At 38.3% G+C, this 24134-nt stretch overlaps 1 protein-coding gene across 1 annotated transcript; it reads right to left on the reverse strand.

The window, feature by feature from the left end:
* Positions 1–390: 390 nt before the first annotated feature.
* LOC309436659 (Y+L amino acid transporter 2-like) lies at positions 391–23726 on the reverse strand. The gene is made up of 10 exons (XM_082046014.1): positions 23702–23726; positions 14870–15387; positions 12580–12705; positions 9476–9620; positions 8399–8522; positions 7528–7631; positions 7120–7216; positions 5725–5874; positions 3677–3860; positions 391–2975 (listed from the first exon to the last, which is right to left on the reverse strand). The coding sequence occupies exons 2-10, from the start codon at positions 15369–15371 to the stop codon at positions 2884–2886; spliced, it is 1524 nt and encodes a 507-aa protein (XP_081902140.1). The 5' UTR covers positions 15372–15387; positions 23702–23726; the 3' UTR covers positions 391–2883.
* Between the last annotated feature and the right edge of the window lie 408 nt (positions 23727–24134).

A 24134-nucleotide genomic window follows, 5' to 3' on the forward strand; every position in this document is an offset into this window, starting at 1 on the left:
TATGTAATAACAAGGTCCGTAGCCTGGATGCCAAGACTGTCTCTGAAAAAGTGTTTGTTGTTTGACTGTATAATTGAGCATCCATCAATAATGTAAAAAGATGTGTTTACTCTTAGAACAAGAAAGTGTTTGGGTAAAGAATTGCTCATAACTGCAGTGAGAAAGAGTCCTACCTGGAATAATCAGAAATTTTTCCTTCCAAGAATGCTTGTTTTGTTGTGTTATAAAGAACACAAATAAGAGTTAGTGTCTCATTGCTCTCCCGGCAAACCAACTTGCAAGATGTAAGGTAGGGTGAACTTCATTCACAGTACTATTTTTATGCTTTAAAACCACACAACTACAGCATTTGCCATGGATCAAATGTTTATTTATTTAAATACTTCAGCATCTATGACTTAGTTTAGATATTTGACAATAATTTACATATAATATTTGTAAGGAGTGCAAAATCAACAAACACATTAACATTTCTGAGATTCTGATGTCCATAGAGAATTTCAGTAACGTTATTTGCATTTATAATGTTACTTCTGACTACTGCTTTCCTTCAGTCCAGAAGGAAAATGAAGGCTCGTGTGCCATGCCCAGAAAATTAATGGATTCATGAAAAAACAGATTTTGGCAAAAAACAGACAAAGAAGTTTCTCAGTTCTGAATTATCTATGGAAATAAGTCTTTGTCCGTAGCCCTTATTACACTACCTGTAGTGCCTGCCATCTGTTACCACTTGAGATGTCACCTCAGGTGTCTCAAATCGCTTAGAAACTTTGGTCCTGCAAGGAAGAACTTCAGAGGATGGTACAATGCTGTCTTGGTGTGACATACAGCTCAGCACTGAGCACGACTCTAAACTCCTGGAGACAAAGACTGTCACATTTTGTTTGGTACTGACTTGTAGGGTTTGTACTCTCTTTGTGCTCTCATACACTCTAGTACCATGTCTCTGTCGTTAACCAGTGGGTGAGAATAGAAGGGTGAGAATGTAACTTTTCTGTACACTTGCAGAGCGGTATCGAAATGGCGCTGTGCTGTAAGAGAGGCACAGATGTGTACATGAAGAGCACACGGGGATGTTCTGAGCTGGGCAAACTAAACCACACCTCAGGTCTTCTTTCCTCTTAGTGATTTGTGATTGCGATTCTTAGATGATTGTAGTGCTCTAAGGTTGTGGCTTTCAAAAAGCAAAAGAAGTACCCCTAATATCTTCATGTTTACTTTAATTCAGTGCATTTTTATTGTTCATATTTTGTATCAAAAGAAAACCCTACTGAAAGGAAACCGTCACAGCAGATGGCATTGGAATGCAAATATAAGGTTTCACAGGAGCACTATTGGGAAACACTGTGTTGGAGATGCACAAAATTGCAATCCTGCAAATGACCTTACAATGTGGGGAGGGAATGAACAGAGGTTTAAATGATTGCCTTCTTCCCCATGCCATTGCTTTTTCTCTGGGCAGACATCAATAAAAGACAATAATGCTAGAAACTACAGGCACTTGTATAAGATTAAATTACCTTAATTGGGGTTAATTGAATAGGAATGGTGAAACACAAATTAGAAACGATGTACATTATATTCAAATATAATTACAGAAAGGAAGCACAACCTGACAGAGAGGATAACAAACAGTACTACATATCCACAAAGCACAGTAGAGCTGGAGCAGCTGTTTTTATGGTCTAGGTTGCAAGGCTGATGGCTTTTTTATTTTTTTTAAACGACAGTTATTGTCTCTTCCAGTTCAGAAGACTAACAATTAGGACTAGTTGCACATTCCCATGTGCCACACTGAAAAATTTAATATTCAGGAGAACGATTCTAGTTCTTAACTGCCCTTTTGTTTCGTGGCACCACTGGTGGGTGCACCTGTGCTGGGTATTGTGCAACAGGCACCTGTGTGACGTGGACCTGGTAGGCGGTGCTGGAGACTCTCTGCGTGCTCAGCAGGAGACCTGCAGCAGGCCAGCAGGAGCTGGGGAGGTGTGAAGGGCTGGGCAGGGGCCCAAAGAATTTGGTAAACGTCAATATTTTTTAATTTCTCCTTGTGAATTCCTTAAACAAGTTCCACTGTGGAAAAAAAATGGTATGATTCATGGGGTCACAACTTTGATACTTCTAGACAAGCAATGGACACTATGAAAAGGTGAAGTGTTTTTCCTGATTTTACACCTGCTGGAACATGACTCAGTCCATTACAGTGTTCCATGGCAGGGTGTTCTGCTGGAAAGCAAAAGTACTGCAGTTACAATGGTATAGTTTGTTTGTTGAAAATACTTGTTCTGCAAAAGTGTAATGAATGTGGGATATAGTAAAATGAGAATTTCTCACAGAATTTAAGTGGCCAAAAACTTTGGGTAAAATATGTGTGCTGGGAATTACACATCAGAATAGTCTAACGCTAATCCTACACTCAAAGCATGTCTACCAGTTTGGATTGTATATTTTTTACTTTGGCTAAAGATTTAGTTATATTTTTAGAAGTACACTGTGGCTTCTATTTCCCAACTTGTGTTTTAGATCTTGCAAATATCTGGCCTGTCTTTTGTTATATTTATCAATTTATTTCTTAGGATTCTGACCGGACCTAATACTTTCATTTTTGCTTTTGCAATTATCCTAATATTTAGCACTTAACTACTAATAAATTTTTGTTCATACAGTGCTTTGTAGTTTCAAAGTGTCACACAATAACTCACTATTAATCAACAGAATTTAAAAAAAATTTCTGTTAAAAAAAGTTATTTGTAAAACAAAGACAAATCAACAAACAAACTGATGCATAGTACAGTGGTTAGTGCTTTAGTATAACTGAACACATGGGGAGAATGTCAGATTATATAAATTGATCCAGGTGCAGCCCTCATTGTCAAGGCAACTCTATCTCCCCTTAGTTGCTTTATGTTCCGTGTCTATGTCCAGATCTGACAGAGCACAGTAGAAGAGCATCTGAACGTATTTTGTTGTTGTAACTGTAATACATATCAAAAATGTGTAGCTGAGACAAAGTTATAATATATCTTAGACAAATACATGGATTTTGATTAATTTGAAACCACTACGCAAATACCAGTAAAAACTTAAAACACTTTAATGGGATTAAGCACGTTATAAACAGCTAAAGGCAAAAGGAGCTCAATAATTAAACAGAAAGTCTTGTTTAATCTAAGTTTCATCAACACTTTCATTGAATTATCAGACTGATAGCTGAGTTCAAACTGAATAAAAATATTAAATTTTGATTTTTCAAGATTGCCTGAATTTGAGGAATCGAAACTAACCTTCTGACCAGTAATTAATTATTTCATAATTTAAGAAAGTGCATGTACTCCTCTGACTCAGTGAAGCAATGATGTTCCAGTATTTCTGCCTTCAGGGTACCAAACTGCACGCATGTAGTCTTCACAATCATACATGGCTTTTATTGCATCAACATAGTGAAATGGCTCAACACCACAAATATTAGATGGCCACATTATATCCACATATTGGGCTGTTTTGTACAGGTTTGTTTCAGAACCATGTGATGAAGCAAATGATCTCAGACATGCCATATACAGTACAGTAAAACTTCATAAAGAAAAAAGATTTCAAGAAAAAACTATTCTTTCTCTCTTCCGATCAAGCATGCAAGATTTTGGCATAGTGACTAAGACAAGATGATGTTGCTTACCAGAGAGCTGCTGTAGATATTTAGGTCGTTTTTCAACTGGCAGATAAACTCCCAAATAGTATGCAGGAACCCCTGAGAAGGCAATGCCAATGCCAATAATGGAACTGAGTGTGTCACTGTAGAGAGGAAAAATGACCAGGAAAAGGGAACAGAAACAGTATACTATAGGGAAGAAGAGATTAAGCTGTGGAGACAAAAAAAAATTCCAGCATTTATTAAAAGATGCAGTAAATATTCTACTGTAAAAATGTCAGGCTTTTCAGATTAAAATTAGACAGTCAATAATAAAAATACAACTATTGACTATATGACTACCATGTACTGTATCTTTTGGCTGCCTAAAGTCAGTACAATTTGCCAGCTTCTGTGAAGTCCACTGAGCGCCTCTGATCTGGTACGCACCTGAGCAGCTGCTCATTTTGTTGTTTTCAGGCCTGCCAAGCTCAGTTCCTTTCCAATTAGCGTGAGATCAATCTTTGAAAGCAGTACTTTAAAACTGAGCAGCAGTGGCTGGTATTGCCTCTAATTTCAACTACAAATTTTAATTGTAAACTAGATTGAGAACTAAGTGAGCTGGATTTTCAATTGGCATGTGGATGCTACAAAAGTAACGGACTGAGTTAAAACTATTTTGCCTGGGCACTTAATAAATATAATACAATAAATACAGAAAGTTGCAATAACCTCTTTGTGGATTTATTTTTCACTAAAATATTTTTCACTGGTTGTCATAATGAGCTTTCTCAAGAGTCCAGGAGCTGACATTTGAATAGTAGCTGAAAATCCTGAGAATTTACTGGTTTAAATACTTCTTTTTTCTTATAAAGTTTAAAAATGTAAGTTGATGAAAACCAACTTCTACATTTCAGAAAAGGAAAAAGTTTATGCAGAGTTGTGATGTTGACTAAACTGGCAAATGCTGATAGGAATTAACCAGTCATTATCTATAATCTGACTGTAATCCTTGCTCTAGTATAGCCCATAGTAAAACTGCCAATAAGGCAAGATTTAATCTTTATCTTCCACATATTTTGGGGGAGAGTTTGGAAATGAAGTGTGAACATGCTTCAGGAAAATTTGGTCTGCTCTGGAAGGCTGGAAGGTTTTCGAGCAGCAGGTGCTTTGCTTGAACTGCATATTTTATAATCTGGGTGTTGCACCTAAACAGAAAAAAATGTGTTGGTAAAAATCATGCAGGAGGTTAGGGAGAGAAAGTGACAAGAAATAAATGTTTAGATACGGTGTTAGCTTGGATTTCTCATAATTTCTACTGCATCACTGGAGAGCTGAAATGCAGGCCATGGAGCCAAGAGAGTGCAGGGAAACGGATGCCAGCGCGTGGTTTTGTGTGCCTGGGGGAAGGTCTGCATTTCCGTCCCTGCTTCCCAGACAATCACTGGATTACAACTAGAAACAAGTTTTAGGCACGCTTTGTTTCTGTGCAGTCACCCTCTCCTAACTGATAGCTGGACGGTCTTCTGCAATCAGTCATTAAACTTGGATTTTACCATCTATGACCACTATACAGTGGGAGGGAACAATCAAAATATATTTGATTATTCAAGCTTTTGAACTTCTGCATGAGCAGAATTTTGGGCATTTATGGCCTTTGGAGGGGTTTTGCTGAATTTGTTAAGTCACATAATTTTGATCAGAGTGTGAACTTCCCTGGAGAACCCATCCTAGCTCAGCAGAGGTCCACTGTGAACAAAACGAAAGGGGGTTGTTCCAGGATGGACCAAGAACACCAGATATTTATTTATTCCATATTTATTTTGACATAAAGACAGTTATAAGATTGAATGAAAGCAAAAAGAAATGAAAAATATCATTTAAACCTCACAGCAAAAGTACCAGAACAGATGCTCTTCTGGAAACTCAAATGGCTTTTGCTCTTTCATTTCCTTTCTTGTATGTTAAAGGAAATTCTATGCCTGAAAAAAACAGTCTATAAAATAACTGTTAATGTTACAGCTGTGGCATTATGGGTCACATAAACACATACCTTAGCTGTTTTTTAGGGCTTGTTTACTCTCTTGTTTACTTACTTTAATAGGCCGTGGTCTATGTGGCTGAGTATATCTCAAATATATTAGTCCTGCGATAGACAGACCCACAAAGAGCCAGTAGTTGAAGCAGTAGTAATTAATGAGGAGAAAAACATCTTCCACAAGGAGATAAAGCATAGTCATTAAGCCCTAAAGATAATAAGAACAAAGACTTTTAAATGTGAAAATAAATACACCTTACAAAATGAAGAGGTAGTAAAGTTATAAAACAGCCTGTTTCCAACATATGTGGCTGGGCTTAGGAGACCAGGTCTGAAGAGGTCTAGGTTTTGTAAAGTTGTGCTTCAGCACCAGCAGGAACCCTCCTAAGAAGGCAGATGAGGAGACCCAGGCTCAGCTGCGCTGTGGAGAAGGCTGGTAAGAAGCTTTCTGTAGGCAACAGCTTGATCTGTTCTTCTGGTTGGCTTCAGTCTGAAAGCAAACTTTTAATGTAGTTTCACTGTTGAAGGCTCCCACAGCTCATCCATACATTGAGACTATTAGAGTAAATTCTGTGGTACACAGGTATGCTCTGGAATGGAAATGTCTGCATGGAAATACCTAAAATACCAGGAATTTAATGTCTGTTTTAACAGACGAGCAGAAAAAAATTCCACTGTGAAAAACATGAATAGTGGCATATTAAGGGAGCATAGCTCATCTTACTGGTGCAAACAGAATGTCTCTGAGAAGAGTATTTATAATAAGATCATAACTTTTAGTAAATTATTTTATGTCAAACAGAACTGGTATGATAATCTATATGAAGACACTCAATAAAATACATGTTCAAATAAACAGCAGTGAAATGTGTTTGAATAATTCCACCTTCTCTGTTTGTACATATCCTCTCCCTTATTTTAACCTATTAGATGTATGGGTTATTTATTAAAATCATTTGCACTGATTTTATACCTTATAGTTCCTCAATTTTGTGTCACAAGATTAATTTGTACAGTGATAGCAGCAAAATTCAACATGGTTATAGGCATCCAATGGTAGGAATTTAAGTGCTTTATCACTGCTGTTACAACTAGTCCTAGAAAATCAGCCTGTGGCAGTGTCTGAGATGTTCCTGCCGTCTTGTTCTTCAGTGACACTCTGAAAACTCACATAAAGACTTTAACAGCTCCTGTTTATGCTGTTATGTCTTTAGTCATTCTAAGTAATGCTATTGTACTTCTCACTAATCTTGTTCAGAGGGCATATGAATGTGAATCAGGCCATTCTCTTTCCACTGAAAAAAAGTCCCACCAGACAAAATAACACCAACCCCCTCAGTGTGTTTTAGAGATTGTGGGCATTTGAGGAAGATTTCTCCAGCCCAGGAGAAACACTGGGCAGAGGCGACGTGTTGTACTCTCTGGGTCCCAGGGCAGGCCCAAGGCCACTCACATTGAAGAGGAGAGCAGGGACTGGTGTGAAACGCTTTACATGAATCAAGCTCAGACTGTCAGGGAGGTGTCCTTCTCTGGCTCCAACATAAAAAAGCCTGAAAAAAAAGAATTAGAAAACTCAACCAGACACTGAGCCAAGAAATATCTTGTTGCTTTCTGACAAAAGCATCGTTAATTATTTTATTGCTCTATTATAAATGCTGCTCTCTTCTTAAGTGGCTTTAGTTTACCAATTGGTGCTGACCATGAGAAGACACTCCAGATCATAACAATCCTTCCATCATAAATAAACAATCTGAGGTGGCAAAAATTATGTCACTTTTACAATGTAAAAGAATGTAAATAATGTAGATTAATAATAAATTATTAATTTTAATTTATTCAAAATAAATATTATATTTCATACCTAGATGCTGCAATAATTGATGAGTTTAAGCCACTATAGCAAGACATGGCCACTGCTATAGGAATTATCCACTTGGCATAGCTAAGGGTTTCACTACCAAACGCCTGTAACAGAGAAAGAAAACAGTAGTGAGGCCTGTTACATTGAGCATGTGGACAATCCTAAGAAACTCTCATGAAAACACACCAGCTCAAAATAGCATCATAGCCTATGCTTTACTATGACACCAGTAAGAACTTTGGAAATTAGAATTTGGAAAAACTGATCAGTATTGAAACAAAAATGTCATATATATTAAAAAAAAGGTGTTTTTTTAATGTATAATTTCTAAGCCTAGATCAAGTCAATGAGGTAACAGATTAAGATGTATTGACTTTAATGTATTCTGACAAATCTTGACTGTAGTAATCCATGAGTTATAACTGTACTTGTATATAAAAGAGCGATAAGGTTTTAAAAAGCATTTCAATGCATATTTCTGTGTTGAAAATATTGCTGTAATCCTGCAGCAAACATCACACACTGTACATCAGAATGATAGCAAAAACCTCTGGTTCTTAAACTGCCTAGATTTTCCATAGCTCTTTCTCTGTCTGGCCCTGGTGAAAGCATCTTCTACAATGAAGTACTGTTAGGAGCAGGTTTTACAGAGTTTATATGAGGATTTTACAAGAACAGATTTGCTGGACACATGCTTTATATGCACCTTCTAATATACTCTTACTCTTACATGAAAACACAGTTTAAAACAAAGAAAAAATATTCGACATGGGAATATTTCAATTGTTTTACCAAGAAGTATGCTACCTGAGATTCTTCCGTAGTGTCATCCATACAGTAACTTTTGTTTTACTTATTTTATACAACTTACCACAGCCACTGCATCACTTGTGAGGAGAACTGACATGTCCAAAACTACATAGTATGCTATATTAGTCAGCAAGTAAATAATAGTCACAATAGGCATTGAAATTGCAATAGAAATGGGTAGATTCCTGCAAAAGGAAAGTGCCAAAATTATTTCATGTTCTTTAAATAAGAAATATTTGAATAGAAGATTTTTCCCAAATTCAAATGTTTGTCAATAGATACCTCCATCACTTTTTGTAATCTGTCATTTTGTTATCGTGGGGTTACAACATAAGGAACAGCCACGTGTGGAACAATTCTATAGGCAGCTTAGTTTGCTGCTTGTGGGTCTACCACCAGTTTTAGAGAAAAAAACATACATATATACTTGTCATTTTTGTATACTGTCTCTTATATGAAGCAATTTAAGAGAGCATTTAAGCAATGAGATTTAAATGCACACTTTGGTGTTTTCTTGATTGTAATATTTTTTTCCTGACTCATAACCCAAGAAAAGGTGGACTATAGCAGGCTGAGCAGGTGAGCTCAGCACTCCCACGGATTGGACAACCCTCTGGAGACGAGGAGATGGTATTTCTAGTGCCACTATGGACTTTTTTATTTTTTACTTAACATTTCATCTTTAGGAAAATTAAACATTTTGCCCATAAACAGTAATGCTGAAGATCACACGATAAACCAGCCATAAACCTGACACAGTCTTACTCTATGGATAGAAAATAAAATAACTGTTCCATGTGACTGAAAAGAAATACGGAATTTTAGAGGGCTAGATGGACCCTCACTTTTTCCTGTTTTCAGCATGGGTTTGTTCTTCTCCTTTAAAAATTCTGGCCTAAAGTGTAAGGTGTAAAATACATATATGCAGACAAGTGATTTATTAGTGTGATACAATCAATGAGAGAGGAAGATAATCAGGAAGAGTTTTCACACTTATTACCTCTTTGGAAAAGAAGATTTTTGCTGAGAAAATAGTTGGCTAATTTCTATTCAGAAACAAATACAGAGCAGCTTGTCCTGCCATCACCTGTCTTACCAGGACATTCTTTAGTGATTCAAAGGAAAAGCACACATTTACCTCTCGGGATTCTGCATTTCCTCAGTGACATAGTTGAGCGTGTCCCATCCTGAATAGGAGAAGAGGGCTGAGTAGAGAGCCAGTGCAATCATCCCTGGGTTTGTAGCTGAGCCCTCAAATGGAGCTCTCAAGTTTTCTGTTTCTCCTGTAAAAACAGCAAGTACCAATTGCCTGTTATGTTTCAAGTATTACGATGTAGAAGGACACTACACTAAAAGTCTTGGCTAACCAAAAGGAACTGAAACCCCACTGCATCCAAACTACATTACTATTTCTGAAAGTGCCCAGCTTATATTTTCACTTGGCAAATAGTAAAGTTTCAGTCAGACGTTCAGACAGCTACAGTTGTACCGGGAGACAGCAGACGACATTTTCCCATGTTTGTTATTTGGATGTGACCTGTGTAATTCTACCAGAATTTACAGCACCCTTGTCTCCCAGCATCGCCGTCCAGCTTGCCACAGGAGGGAGCTGTAATGAGGTCCTGCCATGCCTTGTCAGCCAGGCAGATGCAGCTGGGAAAACCAGTTTCAGTTCCTGAATCTGTCTCATATTTCTTCCTCACATCTGTGCTTTCATTTTAATTGGATGAATTAGTGACCACTGGAGGGGGAACTCCTAGAGATATGGTCCTCAGTGCAATGCTCTGCCTCAAAAAGGTGTTCCCTGAAATTAAGAGGAGACTTGAAAATCTTTCCTTTCAAAATACTCCTCTAGTTTAGCTCAGTCGGTTGAGATGACAACCTGCAGAATGTTGCAAAATAGGTGAAATGTTAATGAAACTACGTAAGCTTTCACTGCAGTTCTGGAAAGGGGAAGAAAGGCCTTACTGAGTTTGCAGAAGGAAAGTGAACTATCCAATATAAATGCAAGTGGGTCAAGTATTAAGGAAGGCAGAAACATACTGAAACCTCTATTAGGGAAGAAAGTAAGGTCTTTGTTGTAAAATGAAACAATTTCACTCTGTGGTTAAACTAAGGAGTTTATAGATACCACAAAACCAATTCAGTCTTTGAAGAGCAGTAACTACCAGGAGACTATTCAAACTGAGGAAGGTGAAGCTACAAGATGTACACCACACACTTTAAGGAAGAAAATAGTTGGAAGAAAAATAAAAAGAAAAATCCAAATGGGCCAAGAAAAGCTATTTTTTTTTTCTTAAAAACAAAAACCTGAAGACAGCTCATATTAGAAATCAGATACATTCACAGTGTTTTAAAACAAGAGGTGTATCTGAGCACATCAGAAGGAATACAGCAGGGCTAAAATATAGTAACTGTTCATTTTATTAAAACAGCTGCTGAGTTTAAGGGAGTGCATTGACCCAATAACAGTTTGCTCCAGAAGTCTACATCATTCCTCTTCCCAATCCTTTCTCAATCCTTTCTGTATTTAAGTGCTTGGTTCTGCTTAAACAAAGCAGAGATGAGAGCTTTGCTACCAGTAAAAGCCCTCAGCATTTTGTGTTCCTCACAATACTTTTTCCTCTCTGCCTTCACCCTCTCTGACCCCACGGAGCAGCGCTAAGGACCCAGTTGGGTTACATACCGCAGAGGGAACAACCCCTGGCCCAAAATGCATCATTTTAGCTGCCTGCCAGTGACCAGCTGGGAGGTTTGAAGGTGACGATTTAAAGCATGGGTAAATTTGTGACTGTGGGAACAGGATAAAGCTGCTATAGGGGTGAAATAATGGACTCACACCTTTTTAAAACTGCAGCATCTTGTTTTATAAGAGAGACTACTCACTCATGTAACCATGCTTTTCTTGTGCATCTTCTCATTCCCGCCCTTAGGACTGGGTTTACTTGTTTAGGTTTCTTTAAACTTGAACAAACCAGTGACAAACGATGTGCACAGATAGTGGCTAAACAAAAAAACTTTTGTAAAGTCTGGTGTAGCTTTACAGAGTAAGAGCTGATGCAGCTGCAGCTAAAGAAAGGAGAAGGCCAGCAAACATGGAAAAGCAACATGCTCATTAGGTGTTATAAGCCAGTTTCAGCAGGAGAAAAAGACAATTCCCAAATTGAAGATGGAAAACCATCTTTATTTTAGTTGAATAAAGATACAATGGCTATTTAAGAATTTCATGGGAAGGGAAAATGAAGAAACCTTAGTAACTAAGCAACAGAGCTAGAGTTGGAAGAGACTTCACTGTATCAGAGACCCAAATTAACAAAATCAAATCTATTGTCATATGCAAAAACCATAGGTAGCACCAGAATAAACTGGTCTCCAGCTCTTCAATGTATTCAGTTTAGTCCTGTTACTGCTGATACAAGGTGGCTCATCTGTCCTGTGATGTCTTATCACAGTATCACAGTATCACAGTATGTTTGGGATTGGAAGGGACCTCAAAAGATCATCTAGTCCAATCCCCCTGCTGGAGCAGGAACACCTAGGTGAGGTCGCACAGGAACATGTCCAGGCGGGTTTTGAATGTCTCCAGAGAAGGAGACTCCACCACTTCCCTGGGCAGCCTGTTCCAGTGCTCTGTCACCCTTACTGAGAAGAAGTTTTTTCTCAAATTTAAGTGGAACCTCTTGTGTTCCAGCTTGATCCCATTACCCCTTGTCCTATCATTGTTTGCCACCGAGAAGAGCCTGGCTCCATCCCCATGGCACTCACCCTTTATATATTTATAAACATTATGAAACCACAGTGATTCACCAGACTGCACTATTAGTCTTCGGCCTTGTTTCTAGGAACAAGCATGTCCTGTCACCACTGAAGGAAAGGACAAGAGTTCCTCCCCCCAACCCTCTCCCCTCACAGGCTGCTGTGGTGGCTCTCTGGAGAGCAGTGGGTGAGGAGGGATGCGAAGGACACGTCCAGCAATTTCTGTTATGCTGTCCTGTCAACTATCAACTTTAGCCTTTAACAATGAGTGGTGTGTGTTGCTTTGCCACACTAAGAGTAGAAGAATAATTAAACCTCTACTGCTTATCAAGCCCTAAAATCCCTCTTCCTACGGCATACAGTTCTTTTTCCAAAATAAATAACATTTCATATATAAGTCTTAAGGAGTCTGATCTTCCGGCACGGATTTTGAAACTTATATAGTGTTAATTTTTAAGAATTCAAGTAAATGAAAAATATTCTTACCTTTACCAATTTTGTAAAGACCAACAGCTATCACCAAGATAAGAGCCAGAAGTTTTGCATATGTGAAAATATCTTGTACACGGGTTCCCCACTTTACATTAACACAATTAATAAATGTTAAGGAACCTGTAGAGAAAAAGAAGGACAAATGCTGCATGAGAAGAACACCGATATTTCATATCACATAAAGCAAATTTCAAATATATCCTTCCAGATATCACCCCTCTTTCAAGACATCAAATTTCACTATTTCAAGACCCCCTAGATTTATTGAAACAAAATACGTGATTTAAAAGTTATACCATAGTTTTTGGAAGATACTGTTTTCATGACAGTAGGTAAGACAAAACACATCAGATTTTGAATTTCAGGACTAGCTCCTGATCCTTTTAAATAATATTTAGATTTTATTAAAGCTAGTAGAGTTTCTCACTTTCAGAAGGTAAGGTTTCTCAATCTTTTATTTGCGCTGAAGTTCTTCCTGAAGTTCTCCCTGCTAATTTGAGCTCTAGTCTACATACAGAGTAAGGACAGATTCTGCACCAAAATGTTTGAGTGCGGTTTACAAGACACTGAATTGAGCCAGGCCAGCATGCTGTTCCTCTGGGCCCATGGTTTAGGAGCTGTGCCATTCACACTTTGAGCCAAAGTCTGAAGATTACAGAAGTACTTGCTTACAGAGTTGTCTCAAGCTTCAGTTTTGATAGAATCTAAGAGAAATAACAAATTAGTGAGCTTGCAGAGAGTGGGTGGGATTAATTAATTCTCCTTTCCTCTTTTTGCCACATGATTTGCATTCAGTTTTGCTGCAGAAGTTAAACCCCATTGAGGGGATGAAGTTCTGTGACGAGCCCTGCTGCTCGGCTCGGCAAGTCTACCAGGAGCTGAGCTGCGTACCTACCTCCTCTTGCTCTAGCACACACACACACATGGCATCATGGGCAGTGTATCTCTCTTACGGCTCCATAATTCAAAACCGAGGTAGATGAGGAAAGGACAGGCTACTCATTGGAATCAGGTGTGAAGCCCAACTGGTGGAAACAACAGCGGGCCAAATGCGGCATGGGTGGTCCAGAGCGCTCTCAAGCATGGATCAGAATGGGCTATTTCTTCTCTGCCAGACTTGTTGGTCTTGCCTTCTGTTTCTTTGACCTGCCTATAATCTACACTTCGGTTTTGAAAGAAAGAAAAATGGCTTTGTAATGCTTAAAATGAAAACCATTTAGAAACCTTTCTATATAGTAAGGAAATTAGCGTCTAACCACAGATGCTCACAGAATTTCTTGCCTTTATTACCATAAGTGACTGCAAATTTGACAGTGTTCTGTCAGCTGTCAAATTAATAATAAACCTATTTACAGAAATGGGACCTGATTTGCCCACACTATTTCCTATTAATATACCAATGTTGTGCAATGGAGATAGATTTTTGTTTTTATTCTGGTATTAAAAAAACCCAAAAGGTTACTGAATGATTGTTCATGTCTAGTGTCAGGTTTGAATATAATTTTAAACCTGTCTGTAAATAATGACTTCTATAAACATTGCTCTAGTAAGTGTGGTATATATATTGAAGTAAGATTTTTATGCTCTATAGTTTAAAAAAATCTGCTTAGTAGAAATTAACAATTTTTTTTTTTTTTAAGTACAGTAGTATATACCAATAACTGTCAGAATTATAGGTCTGTGTCTTGGAAATTATAAAGTATTGACTGAAGCTTTTGATCCTGAACATTCTGGAGTCACTTGTGATGCTATAAAGTGCTATTTGAAACTTAGAGCTATTTGTCCATCTACTAGAGGACAGATTTGTAATACTTATTTGTGTGTTCACTTAAGACATACATTCATGACCAGGTCAAGTCTGCAGAATGACTGATTACACTACACAGTTTTTCTAGAGACAATACTCATATTAAGCAGAGTATTTCTAATTCCATATAAATGTTTAGATGTTTGTTCTTCATCTTCTACAATTTGCAAGAAATGGGGAGAGAGGGCATGGACCAAAAGTTAGCTGTGAATTAGGCCAATGATTCACAGAGATAAATGTATCTTTAATAATCAGTCATAGTTTCCCCCAGCCAAATTGTTGTAATTCTCCTCTCTCCTCTAATAAACTCAGCTCCAAATAAAATCCACCTGAATAAAAGATTATTAGTTCCCAAGAATGTGTTTTAGAGAGGCAAAAATTATTTTTACAGAAGGCGAAGTAAGAGAAATTCAGAAAAATCTCCCTGGAAACCTACAATTGTAATTCTTGACTTCTAGAAATCATAACTTTACTTACAAATACAAGCAGCTGCAATCAACCTGACTGCATCATACGGTGGCTCACAATGAGGAAAAATTGGTTGAACAATATAGTTAGCAAACGTGATTGCTATCACTGCCTGAGTTGTTGGTTCAATAATTAGCAAGGAAGACCACAATCTGATGAAGGCCACAAAGGCACCAAATGCTTCCAGGATATAGGCATAACTGGCTCCAGATTTAACGATGGTTGTTCCCAACTCAGCATAACACAAAGCTCCAAACAGTGAAAACATCCCACCGAGTGCCCAGATGACTAAGGAGAGTCCATAAGAACCACTGTACATTAAAACACCTCTGGGTGATACAAATATCCCTGAGCCAATCATGTTCCCTACAATTAAAGAAACTCCATTTAGTAATGTGATTTCTTTTTTCATCTGCATTTTTTCACTTGTGTCTGCCATGTTGTCCATTTCAGCTTTTCCATTCTTAGTTCTGGATTTTTTATTAAAGCATTTTCTCCACGAAGCTGGCATCTTCAACTATCATTACCTGAAAACAAGAGGAGAGACCACCTTTTGTAACACACATGGCATCAGAGACTTGGATAAGATAATTAGTATACAAGGCATAAATGGTGCAAAGAACAATTGTTTTGTTTTTATCTTGCAGTCTAGGATCCACATACTAGTGGACTTTCTGAACTTTCATTTTTCCCTCCCTTTTTAATGGATGTGAGGCCACTCTCTTTGTTTATATATCCTGAACCTTTCGTGAACTCTTATTTCACTTTTATTATCTATCTTGAATTGTAATTCTATGTTATGTTATTGAAGTCATCTTAAGGACAAAAGAGACACCATGCCCCTGGAAACATGTTCTAATACAACTGGAGTGTCCCCCACAGTTATACGTCTCTCTAAATTTTGCTCTCATCCCAGGGAGAGCTTGGCTTTATTATTATTTGTTTCACCAAATCACATCATCTAAAATGATATGCGGAGGAACACAAGAGAAAAGAGAGAAAATCATACCAAAAAACTCCAGCCTCAGGAGGCTAATATTAATGTAAAGACAAAGAAAAGAACTTTAGCTGTTCTTAGAGATGAGATTGCTGCTGCAGTGAATAATGAAGCTTGTTTAGTTACTAACGTCACTTGACTTCTGGGCAGAAGCCACCAGCATGCACAGGGATTGAGGTCTGAACACCCCGGTCCAGGAACACTTTTGTACAAGGGGGTCCAACAAAACACTTCTGTAAAAGCTTCCTGCTATGGTGCTCACGAGGCACAATCCAAGTATGCTGGAAACTGGGGAAAATGATGTAACTGTATAGCTGTGTCAGTAAATCAGTCTTGTACACACATCACACCCCTCTGGGGCTGAGGTCCTCAGGGATGCGGAAGGGAAGCATAACAGCCAGGACTGCAGCGACTGTCTCAGTTCTCGGGTCCTGCTGACTCATTACGATGCCTACTTAAAACAATTACTTTTTTTTGGTGCCAGTCTCAAAAGAAATTAATTTCTCCTTCCTTTCCCCTCTCCACACACACTCTAAATCACTTCCAAAGAAAACTTCCTCAAATTGGTCTGAGCTAAAGTGAAGTTCTCTGAGTAGAACAAAGCTCCTCCACGGGACACTGGCCAAAAACACCTGATCACAAATTTATGTTGTTAAAACATGGGTCAATAGCCAGTTTAAAACAACCAACCTGCCTGCCACAGACTTCCCAAAAGTTTTGCTTTCCTTTGTAAAGTGTGTCTCTTTTAGCAGCCCTTAACAACTTATAATTATATGTGTTCTTTTCCAGCTTTTTTGGTACAACTCAGTTTCCTAGTTGATCAAATAACTAAGGAAGCCTGATGAGGATTAAAGATTAAAAGGTATCAAACTTTCTTTACAGGTTAAATGCTTTTCTCACACCAATGGCACTTCATCTAACTGCAGGAGCACTGTGGGAGCACTGGAGTAAAGTTTAATTCTTGCAATGTGTGTTCAAGTGTGACTGCTCAGTCTCCCATCTTTTGTTGACCTCCTCTTCACACACAAGTGACTCCTCTTACTTCTCACTTTGTCCCTTTACAAATAAAAAAAACATCACCTTGGTCTGTGGGAGGACTTTCAGGCATCCAATACACCAGTTGTTTATCTTCCTAAAAACTCCCGATAAACATTCCCAGTTTCCTACTATTAACACATATTTTCTGCCTGTGTGAAAGAAAGGAGGGAAAAGAAACCGCCCCCACTGCCCTCACTGAAATACCAGCTGATACTTCCAGAACCTCCTGGCTCTGTTTCTGCCTTCCATGGCTATGAGAAATGTTGGCAGAAACCCCCTCCTGTGATCATAGCTGTCCAGGAGCCCATCAGGACAGCAGCATGCCAGAAATTTGGGCAGAACTCTGTATTAATACTACTTTGGTAGCAGACCTGGTTTAAAATCACCTTGTGCTTTTTGTGTCTGATGTGGGATTTTTTTTTTTAATTTTTATTTTTAAATATGGGTCATTCAGAGCACTGGTTCTGAGCCAAAATGTACAAATTTTAAGTGCTTACAGCTCAAAGGGAGCAAGAATCTAAAATGAAGCTGTTCCCAAGGTGATGTGAATGTGGAGCTATGTAAGCAGTGATCAAAACCAATGGCTATCAGTTCTCCTGGAATGAAGTCTCACTGATAAAGAAGTTATTTTCCTGTAAAGTAAGACACATAATGCAACTGGTAGGTTGTCACTAGTAGAGACAACTTGCGCACATACTATCAAACCTGAACTTCGATGCCTAGTGTCGATGACCCAGTAGCTAAAGGGAATTAGAGTATTTAAACTGGCAATGCTACTTGAGTCTAGTAGAACTTTTACAATCTGTAGCTTTCATGAGAGCACAAAGGTAAAGATTAAATTATTTTCATAAGTAACACTATGTTTGGCATATTTTTTCTTCTCTCTTGTGCTAACAAAAGGTTATTCCAGATCTCTAAAAATGTGTAACCAGAGCTGTGTTGGGAAATATTTCTTTCATAAATAAATGACTGTGGATGAAACCATTTTGAAAGAAAAACAATTAGAAGAAGAAACAGTTCAAACTTCTGTACTTTGAGAGATGTCACATTAGCAAAACTTTTAACCAGACTCTGAACCAGTCCACAAATAGGTACAGCCTGAGAACCAAAGGATGAGTGATTCAGTTTCCATAATCAAGATGTGTAACTCCATTGTAGTAAAGTTACTCCAATTTATATCGGCTGAAAATCTGCAAGAACCAGTTGCCTTCTTACAGGGGGCTGGCCATTTTCAGTTGGAAAAACCTGTATAATAGGTAACAAATCCTTACTCTGAATCCCCTAGCATGGAGGAAGTCAGAGTGAATTCCTGAGAATGGAAAGATTTAATTTATGCAGTAATTAAGAAAGGGAGCTTCTTTTCATTCTGGCATTCTGCTTCAGCATGATTGAGTACTTAAAGGCTAACCCTACTGCAATAATAAAACTTTATGGCATCAAAAATATCAGTACAGGTATTTTAGTAGCTTTTGTGTGTGAAATCTGAAGAGCAAGACATAAAAGCTTCATGATGTTGAAAGAAGGTCCCTGATCTCTTGGCCCCCCTGGACTGTGACAAGCACAAAGAGTTGTTGCTCTCTGGAAATCAGAGATCCAGACAGGTATCTACATGCTGATGCGCCCCCGAGGCTTCAGCAGGCTAAACGAAACAGCTGCAAACACTATCCTGTGCCTTGTGTCAGCAAGTGATCTCCACCACAGAACTTCAGATCCCCATTTTCATGCAGGTCTTGCTCTTCCTTGGGCAATCCCTCAACAAATTAGGGAAAATTTTCCCTTCAGATAAAAAGCAGAATGCCTTGAGAGCACAATGGCCCTAAATCCTTTGCAAAATTATGTTTACCTCCCAGAAAGAACAACAGAAAGGAACTTGTAGACTGACATCTGAGAAGTTAGAGAAAACAGTAACACCATAAGTGGGTAATTCTCAGTAGTTCATTTTTTAGTCAAGCCATTGCCAGAAGTCATAGAGAGAAGTGAAGGGAGACGGGACAGCTTAATAGTAGCTGAAAGCCAGAGCTGAAATCAAAGAGCAGTCTTCCATGAATTAGTGCAGGACTGGTTTGGCAGGGCAGGATTTTCTCAGGCACTTCCCATCCTTCAGGGATCTACAGCCTCATGAGTGAATTGCCTACTCTTGAGAAGGTAATTAACTTTTGCCAAATGATTAAGCAAGTCTTGGTCGGGGTTGTTAGAGTGTGACATCTTACAAACTGCTCCATAGACTTTCAGAGGGACCAAGCGGCCTCCATTTGTCAGGACATTTTGAAATTCTCAGCTTTTAATTCAAGGAATACTAGTAAATAAACAGAGAATCTCTCTCAGGGACCACATATTGTTAAATTCAGCAGAGTCCCTTGGAGACTGAGGCCATTTAGAAAGCGATCTCCTATCAAAGATGTGGGAACATGCTAGACATCAAACTTACCATCTAATATTTCAGATAATTTTCTGTCTTTTTCTCTAGGTGATTGTTGTCTACTGCCACATAATTTTTCAATAATCGAAGTCTGCTATACCATTAATGAACCTAGCAAAGTCAAACCAGGCAATACAACTGATAAAACCCCAATATTGTCTAGCTTCAGTTAGAAAATTAATGACATTAAGGATGGCATTTAAACCAAAATCTAGCATATTTTAATTATGTTTGTATTAGAAATCAATATTTGTGTAGAAAACCATTTTAAAAGTCATGAGCAACCTCTCATTTTCTCCACGTACACTCTGGGTGATTTTTTCCTGCATGCAGCAGATTGACCAAAAAATAAAAAAGCCCAACCATATACATCTATATTAATAGATGTTGGAACATCAAATCAGATGACCCAGCAGTTTTCTACATGACCAAAAATGTGTAGATCAAACTTCAAAACACTGTTGTTGAGCATGAGCATCAACAGGTCTTAAAGGGAGTATTCACGGCAGATTATGCTGTTGAACATTTTCCAGTAAGACAGGGAACTGAGCAAACAAAACAAGATTATGCATTATGAAGGAACAGCATAACATAAACCACCCTTAGCAATAATTAAAAAACAAACAAACAACAACAAAATCCACTTTGACATCCTCTGAAGAAAACTTATCCCACTCAGTAGGAAATGAGGATATTTCCTTTTGTTTTTTAAGTTTTGTGTTTACAAAAATATTTAATGAATTAATGCTTCATACACTCCAATTGCATTACTGTTGTCAGAAGCTGCTTTTCCTGTGGGAGGGACTTGCTCCACCCCCAGTACTCCATTCCCACCCCAAAGCAAATCACAGAGGCTATTTGAGAGAGAAGCTACTGTAGTCCAAATCTAAGAAAGGCATTAAAAAAGGAGGTGGCAGCTTACCAGAGGGTAGGTGATATGCTTGCTTCCTCTAGCAGAAAGCCTACTGTAATTGAATAGTGACTCTCTAGCTGATGCTGTAAATAAGCACACATCTGTTTTAACAGGATGGGTAAGTTAACACCAATATGAATAGCCTCTTCTCTCACTCCCAGTTTATCCTTGTCTATAGCTGCTATTTTTATTACAGTAGCATGAATAATAAAATCAATGAGAGCTTTCAAGAAAGAAGGTCCCAGACTCTCTGGAATGTAGTTTCTCCAAACAATCTCAACTGAGGTCATTAGCAGGCAGAAGCAGGCAGCTTAAATAACAGCTGCTCTCTATTCCTTAGAAAGCTGAGATAGAAAGAAGACAAAAGGAAGACTGAGAAAAAAAACAATCCTTCATCTACGTGGCACTGAAACCAAGAACACCACTTTTCCAGATGTTAATGTGAAACAAATGCAGTCCAGTTCCTACTTGTTTATTTAGAAAGCCACAATGAGACGTTTTATTAACACTGTACACAAATAGTTCAGTCTTGTGGTATAACTTGCCAAACAAGAAAGATATTCAGAATAGGGAAACTAGAAAAGAGTGGTAGCTAACTGAAAATTATAGGTATTATTTTGTTTCAAACAATCTAATGTATGCCTATTTACTTTTAAAAAAATATATACTTTCTTTCAAATTTAATCTACTCATTGTTAAATATTTATCAACTTGGTTATTGTTCTTGACCAGAGAATTATATATCTGTGGCTTTTCTAATAACTTATAACATGATGTGTGGTACACAAAGCAGGCTGGTCTGGTGTAAAGGTCTTATTTTAATTAAATAAGCTTTAAAAAAAATAACTAACATTAAAAATAAGCAAAGGAAGAATTACTTACCGAATGTATTCGGCTTTGTCTTCTGAAACAATATGTTGCCCTGTCTATAAAGTACTTTTGGAAAGCCAGTCTGATATACAGCACGATATCTACGCAAACAGGTAAACATGCAGAAAATAAGGTATTGTGGGCAGAGCACGAAGTTAATGATTGCAAGAGCACTAACCTGGGATTTTTGTCTTCCATGAATGACAAGGCCAATAGTAAGGTAAAAACTTGTAGACTGTAGACTGACAGATGTCAGTCTACAGATGCCAAGGGCATCTGGCAGGAGTTGATGCAGGAGGCAAATTATCTTAAGTCACTGGACTGAGCTAAGGAACCAGGTAACAGCCCATCAGAATGGGCTACTGATCCACACAAAAAAGTGAAATGATTCAGTTCAAACACAGATATCCCTCAAATCAGGCTCAGTAATCCAACTGGAAAACAAGCGGGAAAGTTGCATCATGTTGCACGCTCCATACTGTAACCCACAGTAATAAAAAAGCAACCCAAATATTTTCCTCATAAGTCAGTGCTCCTCCTATTTCTTCCTTTTAAAGTAACATCTTGTGAAAACATGCTTTCTGTGGAAGATTGAGGCAGGTCTACAGTTAATGTTTACACAGAAGAGGCTGTGCTATTTAAAAATACTATTCAAAGCAGGTATATGACAAGTATTATGAACAAACAGCCTCCAAGTTTCTTTATTTTTATCTGTGAAGGACAGTTACTTATCCCTGAGAATTCTCTATGTCTGACTGAAAAGATTGCACAATTCCAGCTGCCTGCAAGTCTGTGCTTACGTACATTACGATATATCAAGGAACATTTTGGCAACAGAATTGTTTTGCAGGGACGTTGAGTGCCACATTCTTTAATCAGGGCCTCTGTCATCTTAAAATTTTTTCTTCTGTTAGGGCAGTGTTAACAAACTGTAGCCTAAAAACCAGAACACATGTTTTCAAGAATCTGTAATTACTTGCACTCTGAAATTTGAACTTGAATTTGTCCTGTTTCTGATTTGGGGCACCAAACCGTTTTTCTGATGCTGAGGAACTCTGTCATCAGACATTTGCCCCCTCTTATAGCTGGAGAGTACCTTCATATTACTCATATATCCCCCTGCTAAGCCAGCTTCAGCCTTTTGTTTTAATTCTGTAGAGGCTGCATGTTGGATCATGAAACAAAATGTTTTCTTTTTTAATGGTTCCTGTATTACTATTGGTCTGACTTGATAGTTACGTCCTACTTGGCATTTCCCACAAATTCACAGTAACGGCACATAAATCAGTAATGGGCAATCATAAAGCATGCAGTATGCATGAAAGACATTTCTTTCTTGAACATTTCTTCTGTGACTGGAAAATCTAGTTCCTTTGCAAAGAAAGATTACACACATCTTACATTTTGAGTAAGTGTGATGGGAAATGTAAAGTTAACGTGGCTTTTATAACAGATTTTTCTCATTCATTTTCACAATCTCACAGAATTTGATTAGCACTTCTGCAGTGAGGATTCTCCTATGCCAACTTACTGCTCATACCAATTCTTCTGTGTGTTGTAGCTACACATACACACACTTGCTTATGGAAAAACAAAGTGAAGTACACTTGACTGAATAAGCTTGTGACATTTTCTGGTTTCTTGCCTACATTTCCATTACAACACAGGAAGGCTTTTCATACTCTGCACTGGAGATAAGAGTACTTCAATTATTTCCAGAGCCCTCTTCATTCATACCATTGCCCTGGTGCAGCACACAGTTCAGCTGTGCTGCTGCGAAGTGCTCTACTTCTTGTGATCATCACCTCTGCCCCCTGCATCTCAGTGCTCACCCAGCACAGGCTCCTACACTCCTCGTCTACAACAGATGCACTTACAATTAACCATGACTGGAATAATACTGGTGAGCATCCTCTGCCATTAGGTGCCAGAGTCTGAATGAGAAAGGCCACTATATTTGTTATCTTGGTAAAATCATATCTTTATTTATTATACTTTCCCATTAAGTTGATGCAGGATATAACATAGAGTCATAGAATCATAGAATCATTTCAGTTGGAAGAGACCCTCAGGATCATCAAGTCCAACCATAACTTAACTGTAGCACTAAACCGTGTCCCTAAGAATCTCATCTAAATGCCTTTTAAACACCTCCACCTGCCCTTCCCTGGGCAACCCATTCCAATGCCTGACAACCCTTTCCATGAAGAATTTTTCCCAATATCAAATCTAAACCTCCCCTGGTGCAACTTGAGGCCATCTCCTCTTGTCTTATCATTTGCTACTTGGGAGAAGAGACAAACACCCTCCATGCTACAACCTCCTTTCAAGTAGTTGTAAAGAGCAATAAGGTCTCCCCTCAGCCTCCTTTTCTCAAGGCTAATCAGCCCCAGTTCCCTCAACAGCTCCTCATATAGCATACTGCACAGACAGTATCAAGGAACCTCTACCAACCATGTTAACTCAACGTGTGGGAGCTGAACATAAGGACCAGCAAAGCTTTGCACATACAGCAGTGAATTCTGTAGCTGGTCAGTGTGGCAGCAACACAGGCAGGGCTGAGCTCTGTTTGGGCTTTTGGGCTTCATCATTATATGTACATACCAGTTTGGGTTGGGACTAGTGCAGAGTATTTCTAAAGTTTTGGTTTTGAAGAGTAGCAGCACATCATCAAGACCAGGTGGCTTCAAGGTGCTGCGAAGGAGGACAAGTATTGTAAAGAAGGTGAATAATAACCTAATGACACAAGATATTCAGTGCAGTAAAATTAAAGATGATTACAGATACTTGAAACAGTTACACTACTGAGTAGGTGTTAAAATTGCATATGAAATCTAATGGTAACAAGTGCAAAATAGTATGTGTAGTCCTATGTTTCTATTTTCCACCTGTACATGTAAAAAGACATTTTTACATGTACATTTTAAAAGGCTCTCAATGAGCTATTACAATGCAGAGAAAAGCTCTTATTGTAAGAAAGAACACTGCTCTGAAACATCAGCAGCATTTCTCCTTGGAGTGAAAAAGCTGAAAAATG

The sequence above is a fragment of the Streptopelia decaocto genome (assembly GCF_964273445.1).
Source record: "Streptopelia decaocto genome assembly, chromosome: 2".
Taxonomy (NCBI): domain Eukaryota; kingdom Metazoa; phylum Chordata; class Aves; order Columbiformes; family Columbidae; genus Streptopelia; species Streptopelia decaocto.